Source organism: Syngnathus floridae, chromosome 9, assembly GCF_059516105.1.
Source record: "Syngnathus floridae isolate MCC-2025c chromosome 9, RoL_Sflo_1.0, whole genome shotgun sequence".
Taxonomy (NCBI): Eukaryota; Metazoa; Chordata; class Actinopteri; order Syngnathiformes; family Syngnathidae; genus Syngnathus; species Syngnathus floridae.
The window spans coordinates 16,533,729-16,542,826 of NC_142421.1; the positions used below are offsets into that span (position 1 = coordinate 16,533,729).

Here is a 9,098-nt window from a genome sequence, read left to right on the forward strand (position 1 = left end):
CATCTCATTCATTTCACCAAATAACTTCACGCAGGTGGATAACGGCCGTCTCGGTCACGCTATGTTGCGTGATGCAGTTTTGAAGAACCAAATGCATTTATTCAATGAATAAGTCAAGCTAGTTCTATGTTTATGATGTTGTAAGTTACGGTACCGATTGAAGTTGAGTTCGAAGCCAGTGGAAAACAGCGCTGCGTTTGTGCTCTCCAGGTACAAATGTTGTGATCTCTGACTGACGACCGGGCGAGACTCGAGTAAGAGATGTCCAAACGAGCTCCGGCAGGGCGGGCCAAGGCGGAGCGAACGGACGCCCTTCAGGCCGCCAATGACGAGCTGAGAACCAAACTGATGGACGTCCAGTTAGAACTTCAGCAGGAGAAGAACAAGGTGAAAACCTCAACAGACAGACACTGCCTGCCTCCCTGCCTGCCTCCCTGCCTGCCTCCCTGCCTGCCTCCCTCCCTCCCAGTTTTCCCGATGTAGATTAGACATGCGTGTGCCATGACTGTGTCAGCCTACATCAACAAATGCACCGAGGACGTCAGCACCACTAAGAATATCATCACCCGGGGCAACCAACGACCCTGGATGACTGAGGAGGTACGTCAAACGCTACGAGCGCGGAACTCTGCCTTCAAGTCTGGCGACAAGGAGACACTGAGGACAGCGAGAGCCAACTTGAACCGTGCCATCAGGATAGCGAAGCGAGACCGCAGTCGAAAATTTCAGGATCGTTTCCACGACGTCAAAAACATCAGGAGTATGTGGCAAGGCATACGGGCGATTACAGACTACAACTCACCCTCCCCCCCCCCGGTGGGTGTAGTTGATGCTGACTTTCTAAATGGTCTAAATAACTTCTTTGGGAGGTTCGAGGCACTAAACGGCACTCCAGCAGTTAAAACTGTCCCCCATCAGGAAGAGGAGGTACTCTGCCTTGACTCCGCCGATGTGTTGAAGACCCTGAGGAGAGTCAACCCCTGTAAGGCCCCTGGCCCCGACAACATTCCTGGGCGTGTGTTCAGGGAATGTGCAAGTCATCTGGCTGGGGTCATCACAGACATTTTTAACACCTCGCTGGGCCAAGCCACAGTGCCGGCGTGCTTTAAGACTGCCTCCATCATTCCGGTGCCGAAGAAACCTCAAATCACCTCATTTAATGATTACCGGCCTGTTGCACTGACTCCGGTTATGATGAAGTGCTTCGAAAGGCTGCTTAAAGGTCACATCGTTTCCAGACTCCCCCTATTATTTGACCCGTTCCAGTTTGCCGACCGGCAAAACCGCTCCACTCAGGACGCCATCTCCTCCGTTCTTCACCTGAGCCTGGCTCACCTGGAGGAGAAGAACACCCATGTGCGGAGGCTGTTCCTGGACTTCAGCTCAGCGTTTAACACCATCATCCCACAGCATCTGGTAGGAAAATTGGAACACCTGGGCTTCAACACCCCCCTTCGCAACTGGCTGCTAGACTTCCTCACCAACAGACCTCAGTCAGTCCGGGTCGGACAGAACACCTCTGATGTCATCACCCTCAGCACAGGCTCCCTTCAGGGCTGCGTCCTGAGCCCCCTGCTGTGCACCCTGATGACACACGACTGCGTCCTCAGGTTCACCACCAATCACATCGTGAAGTCAGCAGACGACACAACGGTGGTGGGGCTCATCAGAGACAACAACGACCTGGACTACAGAGAGGAGGTGGAGCAGCTGGTGGGCTGGTGCAGAGAAAACAGCCTGATCCTGAATGAGGAGAAGATGAAGGAGATCATCGTCGACTTCAGGAAAAAACAGCCTCACCACGCTCCACTGATCATCAACAGCTCAGCTGTGGAGGTGGTCAGCACCACCAAATTCCTGGGGGTCCACATCACAGAAGACCTCACCTGGACTATGAACACTACGGCACTGGTCAAGAGGGCACAGAAGCGCTTGTACTTCCTGCGGAGGATGAGGAGAGCCCACCTGCCCCCACCCATCATGAGGACGTTCTACAGGAGCACCATAGAGAGCATTCTGACAAGCTGTCTCTCTGTGTGGTGTGGAGGCTGCACCGCCTCCGATTGGAAGAACGTGAGGAGAGTGGTGAGGACAGCAGAGAGGATCATAGGGGCTCCTCTTCCCTCCATTCAGGACATTTCATCTCAGCGCTGCATGTCCCGTGCCCGTAACATCATCAATGACCCATCACACCCCCACCATGGACTGTTCTCCCTGCTGCCCTCTGGGAAGAGGTTTGCAGCATCCGCTGCAGGTCCACCAGGTTCTGCAACAGCTTTTTCCCTGCTGTCATCAGACTGTTGAACACTAGAACTGTTGAGCTCTAAACTGAACTCTGCATCACACATTCACAGAACTGTACTTTATGACACTACGGACCTCTATCTTGCACTATCTCGCACTACCAACTTTACTGAACTTGTATAAACCCTTTAAATAGAAGTTTAATACATGGTTTAGCATTCCTCTGCACACTCTTGAATACTGTTTTGCCTACTTGCACTATTGCATAATTATCACTGCTGCACTTTATACTTATTTTTAATATATATATATATATATATATATATATATATATAGTATATATGTATATATATATATTTTCATAGGGTATGTTACTTCTATTCAACTGCAATATCACTACTTTGTTGTAAGACGTATGCAACGGAATTTCGTTTTGTATGCACCATGTGCAGACAAGATGACAATAAAGTTTGTCTAAGTCTAAGTCTAAGTCATGTCAGGTCAGCTGTCTGGAGAGAGAGAGAAGTCAGGACCTGCGGGCGGAGCACCACCGTGCCACCGCCGCCATGACGGAACTCAAAAGCAAACTCCATGAGGAGAAGCAGAAAGAGTTAGCCATTACCAGGGAGACATTACTGCGGCAGCATGAAATGGAGCTGATGAGAGTGATCAAAATCAAAGATGGAGAGATCCAGCGACTGAATGCCTTGGTCCTCAGCCTGAGGGACGGCTCCATGGACAAGGTGATCCGCTCTATCCGTGTCTGACTATCCGCACGCCACGTCGGGCTTCGATGCGGCCGCTACCGTATTGTGTAGCTTGTCCCCAGTAAGCGTCGCGGCGCTCCGTTGCGGTCTCAACGGCCCGGTGTGGCGCAATGTCTGCTCAGGTGAGGAGGGGGGGCGCTTTGCTGGCGGAGGTGGAGGAGACGCGGCGGTGTCGGGAGACCGAGCGGTGTCGCCTCCACCAGGAGCGCGGAAGAAGCCCTGGCAGCGGCCCAGCAGGCCTGGCAGTCCCGAGCGGCCGAGCTCCGATCGGCTCATCACCAGCATCGGGAGGAGCTGAGCCGAACCAAGAGAGACTGCGAGAGGGAGATCCGCCGACTGGTAGGACTGATCAGATGCGCGGTGCGTGGCTATGTTCCCAATTTCGTTGTATACCTGCAGTGCAATGACACCTAAGGCATTCTATTCTATTCTATTTCACAAGAAGAAAATGTCCGGTTGCTCGCTTCGCTTTTGTCACAGCAAAGGTGTTCTAGTCGATTCAAGAAAAAAATTGGCCGGTTGCTCTCTTTGTTTTTGTCACAATTCTGGCAAATGAGTTTGCCCGCCTGCCTGAGCGCTCCCCGTTTGTACATCCAGACGGATGAGATCAAGCTGAAAGACAGAGCGGTTAGTGTTTTGGATGAAGCCCTGGGGCCGGCCACGTCCACCGCCTTCAGCTGCAGACTCAGGCTGCCGAGCAGCAGATCGCTGCCCTGAGGGATTCCCAAAGGGCGGGCCTAAACTACCCTGGAAGTGGGGTCAACGCCGCTACTAGCAATCCTCTTCATTGCGTAAGCCACCTCATCACACACTTGCAGTACGCATGACTTAGTTCGTTGCTGGAGGAAGGTAGCACAAAAACAGTTTTGAACTTTGAACGAGTGCTTGTGTGTGTGTGTTGCGGGGCGTTTTCAGTCTCAGGAGGATCGGGACACGCGACGGTTTCATCTGAAAATCGCTGAGCTCAGCGCAGTCATCAGGAAACTGGAGGATCGAAACGCCCTGCTTTCTGAAGAGCGCAATGAACTGGTAATTTATTGACGGCACGCTTGAAGGTTTGCGCTACGTTTGATGCGCGCCATCCAGCGAGGCACCCATTGCGCTTGCTTATTAGTTGAGCGGCGCGGCGAGTCGGTTGCCTGGTAGATGTCTTTTATTGGGAGCCAAAGCCACGATTCCGTTCAAACCGATGCAAAAGGAATGGATACGTTCTGGCCCGCGTGTTGTGCGTCTTTCACATCCCGCACTTCATGCTTGCAGCTAAAGCGACTGAGAGAAACAGAAAGCCAGTTTCTGCCACTCCTGTACAAAAACAAACGCCTGAGCAGGAAGAATGAAGAACTCTCGCTGGTGCTGTGTCGCCTTGAAAACAAAGTGCGCTTTGTCACCCAGGAGAACGAGGAGATGGCAAGCTTGGTAAGTCGACGCGGACAACGGCGGCGTGCCAACAGAGTCCACTGCATTTGTGTTCCACAGAGAAGGCCTAGTTCGCTCAATGACCTGGACCGCGGTTGCGGCCAGCAGGACGGTGAAATGGAGTTCCTTCAAGTTGTGGAGCAGCGGCACATCATCGACGACTTGTCCAAGGTCTTCAGGCAGGCGACTCGGTGCACGTACGGCAGCGCCGCGCTCGCTCGCTGTCGCCAGGAAACCTTTTCCGTCCAAAGCTTGGCCGGCGGCCGCCATCCAAAAAATTGGCCCCTTAAATTCCGACCTTTCAAGCAGGAGCATTGTGCGCACGCGTTTGAACACGCTTTAGACTTGTTTTGCCGTTTTCAGCAGCTCAAAGCTCCCGTTTTGTCAGCGCCTTTGCCACTCGCTGTGCGCTGAAAACGACGGACTTGCCCGGCTGCTCAGCCCGTCAACCATGAGCCGCGAGCGCGACGTCATTGTCCGTAGGCAGCTAGTGGCAAAATGCACCCTGTTAGAGTTGCGCTCGCTCCAACTTATTTTGCAAGAACCACACGGGAGACAAGTAAGTTCTTTTGGACACCTGCAGGTGGAGAGTCCATCCGTTGTACGAATGAAGTCTGACTCTCGGCTCCTGCACGAGCATTTTAATTAAGAGAAACAGGGTGGGTGTAAGAGTGGATTGAATAGAGGAAGCCCTTGACCTCTAGTCAAAACATAGCAAGGGGTGTTTTACGACTTTGTGTAGGAAGGGATAAGCGATAGGGATAAATAAGGGATAAATAATATTATTTATTACAGGTCGCAGTCAAAGTCAAAGCAAAACAATGATACGATAAAGATAATCTGGAAAACCCTGACACACCCTGTAGTTGTCACTTTTGGAAAAGACGAGCGTCCCTCCAATCATCGCCGGTGACGTGTTTTTCAGGCTCTGGAGACAGGAGCTCATGTCAGAAATGTCATTGTGAGTCGCGTTTGTTTCTGCGCCGGAGCCGTTCGTTCCCTTTGCATCCAAAGAATCTCAAAGGCGGATTATTTGTGTCGACAGGAGAGAGATTTGCTGCTACGATACCGACGTCGAGAATCTCTGAGGAGGAACAAAGCGTGAGGTCCTGCAAGGTGAGTCTGTTTGTTTGCGGCTGCTTGGTGTTGCGCAAGATGAAATGGCCTTTTTCTCGCTATCGTTCCTCTCGTCGATTCATCGTGAGGTGTCGCTTCAGTTTGTTCAGAGAGATGTTTGCTTCCGCGCCCGCAGGTCATCGAAACATTTTACGGCTACGACGAAGACGTGTTGGTGGACTCGGACGGATCGTCCTTGTCTTTTCACACCGACAGAACCCCCGACACGGAACCCGAAGAGGTAGCCCGCCATTTCTGCCAGCGTATTGGCACCAAACATTCCTCTTCAGCCTGGAATCGGACTCGTCTTTGCGTCGCGGGTGCTTTGTCGCCGGTCTGACTGATTCTGGTACTAGTGCTGTGTTGCATTGGTGTGTGCATGAAGAGGCGGAGCTTCGCTACCGCCAGCTGACGCAAGAATATCAAGCGCTGCAACGAGCCTACGCTCTGCTAGCCCAGACCAGCGAAAGGGGACTACGACGCCGAGAAGGAGATCAAGGTGGCGCCCCTTCCCGCAACCCCCGGCCGGGTCGCAGCCTCCCCGTTCTCACCCAGCCTCGGGTGTTCTCTGGTCTGAAAGGAGGAGGAGGAGCCTCCCTCCTCCTCCTTTCAGACCAGAGAAAAGCTGATGGTAGAAATGGGTCACTATCAAAGCAGAGTAGCAGATCTGGAGTCAGCGCTGAAGCAACAAGGACAGGTAAGCTCATCAATGAGCACACCTTTTTCTCAGACAAAATAGCTACATTCTTCAGTCACTCATCCGTCTGGCATTACTGGACCAACCCCCCCCCCCCCCCCCCCCGAACGTGGCTGGGAAAATGCGGAGAAAAGCAAATGTCATTTTCCAGTCAACCAAAGAATTTGTGGATGAAAATGACACAACATTCCAAAGCTGTCCACGCGTTTGTCTCTTCTAGAATGTCAAGTGGGTGGAGGAGAAGCAGCTGCTGCGTCAGAGCAATCAGCAGTTGGCCGAAAAGGTGACGGAAAGAAAGGCGCTGGGCGGAGTCGCTTGGCGTCACACCTGTCGGGAAGCCCCGCAGATGAGGTCTGACTGTCTTTTCAGGTCAGGCGGATGGAGGCGGAAGAAGCGCGTCTGAAAGAGCACATCCAGGATATCCGAGACCAAAACGAACTGCTTGAGTTCCGCATCCTGGAGCTGGAGGTGGGAAGACTCGCACAAGCGTGTTGAGGCCAGAGATGTGACGGACGGACGGACGGACGGACGGACGGATGCATGCCTCTGCCTTTCAGGAGAGGGAGTGGCGCTCCCCCGTCTTGAAGTTTCTGCAAGTCCGTTTCCCAGACGGCCTCAGCCCTTTGCAGATCTACTGCGAGGCCGAGGGCGTGAGCGTACGTAAGGCGTCCCTCGCAACCCTAACCTTAACCCGAGGTCCCAGAACACCTTACATTGCTCCTTGCGCCTTTCCCCCGGACATCGTCATCAGTGATCTGATGAAGAAGCTGGACATCCTGGGCTATAACGCCGTAAGTGTATGTCGAACTCCTTATGTTCGCACTCCACGAGACTCGGCGGCTCAAATGTGACTTTTGGAAGGCTTTGCGCTGAAAGAAGCTTGTTGACGCTGTGCCTTTGGGCTCTTGCAGAATCTCACCAGCGAGGAGCAGGTGGTCGTGATTCACGCCAGGACCCTTCTCACCCTAGCCGAGAAGGTAACACGCACGTCCACGCACGCTCTCGCATTCTGCTTATGTGACAGCAGCCTTTCCTCAGTGGTTAGAATACATCAAAGTGACCAAGTCAACACTTCAACAGAAGATGTTGGACATTGAAAGTGAGAAGGTAGACAGACACGCGACATCAGCCAAGGGGAACTCCGGCAATGTGCCCCAACAATTCTGACCTTGAGCTGTGCTAGGATATGTTCTGCAAGCAGAAGGGCTACCTGGATGAAGAGTTGGACTTCAGGAAGTGTTCCATGGACCAGGCTCATAAGGTAAGCCGCCCTCAAATCTCCCGCCGGACCACTGATGGACGAGGATTGCGGCCCAGAGGATCCTGGAGCTGGAGGCCATGTTGTACGAGGCGCTACCGCAGCGGGACTGCCCCGCCACGGACGGCGAAAAAGCCAGCCACGCTGGCGTGAATGACGTGCTGACGGCGGATCAGAGAGAAGAGCTTAGGAGCGCCGTGGACCAATGGAAGCGAGCCCTGATGTGCGAGTTGAGGGAGCGCGACGCTTGCATCCTCCAAGAGAGAATGGATCTGCTGCACAGCGCGCAACAGGTAAGGGCCCAAAGCCAGCCCGGCACTTACTTGCACGCTTACTGGCTTTTGAATGCCACTTTCCATTTGTCCGTCCTAGAGGAACAAAGAGCTGAAAGAATTCATCGAAGCTCAGAAGAGACAAATCAAACAATTGGAGGAGAAGTTTCTGTTTCTCTTTCTATTCTTCTCCTTGGCCTTCATTCTGTGGCCCTAACACCAGCTGGTGAGTGAGCTCCAGCGGCACCGCACTCGACACCTCCGATACACTGCCAGCCGGTCTCAGACGTTGGCAGACGCTCCGATGCCAACGTATACCCCCCGCCACGGTGACAGAGGCACCGCGTCACACCGGCGCTCATCCAATCAGAAGGCAGGAAAAGCAAATTCACATGCAGGGCACTTTTGAACCAGAAGAGAGCGCCACAAAAAACGGTTGTTGCCCCAAACGCGCACTAAAAAGGGTCAGAATAACAAGAGTCCCACTGGCCAGCCGGGGCCACCCGTCCAGCTGTTTCTTCAGGGGGGAAAAAAATTGGAGTCACCGGTGAGTACATTTTGCATTTAGCTCTGCTTTTCTGCTTCTGTCTTCAAGTGTGTGGCATCCTGCGATCAAAGAGTCAGCCAACCCCAAAGCGGTTGACCTCAACGTCCCACCACCATGCCTACCAGAGCAGGTGACGTGATGCTTTGGACATCCTTCCGTCTCAGATGCCCAAAAGTACTCTTTGCCACATCTGCGGCAATACGGTGTCTTTTCAAAGGTGCAAATAAATCCAGCGTGGGCGGAACACGCACGTCTTCGGTTTTTCCCGCTTTGTTTGTGTGACAGCTGTTGTGAAAATTTTATACAAATAAAGTTGTATAGTACAGGTTTGGCCAAGCCGCAACTCCCGAACCGCATGCGGCTCTTTTATGTTCATATCAACATGTGTGTGTGTGTGTGTGTGTGGGGGGGGGGGGGGGGGGGTTGTGCGTGTTGGCTTCACTTGAGTTCAATTTGGTATTTTGGTCAAAAGCGCATGTGGTGAAATTCCACAAAGTAGGATGGGCAAACACATTTCTTTAAACTATGAGTGTCAATTGGGCTCTCGAAATGGCAGGGAAAAGATGCACAGCAAAACGAAAATACGTAGATGAACACAGGACGTTTTAATCAGAGTGGGAAAGTTTCTATTTTTTGTTGAACGTGATGGCAAACCATTCTGCCTGATATGTCAGACCTCAGCGCATTTCAAAGATTCAAATCTTCAGCGCCATGCACTTCAGCTCACTCCATGCTAACATTGATCAGGCGTCGAACCCGCATCATCATGCTTAAGAGGTGG

At 52.6% G+C, this 9,098-nt stretch overlaps 1 protein-coding gene and 1 long non-coding RNA gene across 3 annotated transcripts; both read left to right on the forward strand.

Moving 5' to 3' along the window:
- The first annotated feature begins 3,613 nt into the window (after positions 1–3,613).
- On the forward strand, positions 3,614–6,327 carry LOC148393690 (uncharacterized). 2 transcript variants are annotated; one of them, XR_015860375.1, is made up of 4 exons: positions 3,614–3,802; positions 3,927–5,388; positions 5,473–5,543; positions 5,680–6,327. It is a non-coding gene; the product is annotated as an uncharacterized LOC148393690 (long non-coding RNA). The 2 variants fall into 2 exon arrangements; XR_015860374.1 differs by having other exon boundaries at positions 3,927–5,543.
- A 1,060-nt stretch (positions 6,328–7,387) lies between these two features.
- LOC148393691 (janus kinase and microtubule-interacting protein 3-like) lies at positions 7,388–8,549 on the forward strand. The gene is made up of 2 exons (XM_088385743.1): positions 7,388–7,791; positions 7,871–8,549. The coding sequence occupies exons 1-2, from the start codon at positions 7,579–7,581 to the stop codon at positions 7,985–7,987; spliced, it is 330 nt and encodes a 109-aa protein (XP_088241869.1). The 5' UTR covers positions 7,388–7,578; the 3' UTR covers positions 7,988–8,549.
- Positions 8,550–9,098: the final 549 nt, after the last annotated feature.

Coding starts and splice junctions, on each gene's coding strand:
- LOC148393691 (XM_088385743.1), top strand. CDS start 7,579: ATGTTGTACGAGGCGCTACCGCAGCGGGACTGCCCCGCCACGGACGGC. Junction 7,792..7,870: donor TGCTGCACAGCGCGCAACAG/GTAAGGGCCCAA, acceptor TGTCCGTCCTAG/AGGAACAAAGAGCTGAAAGA.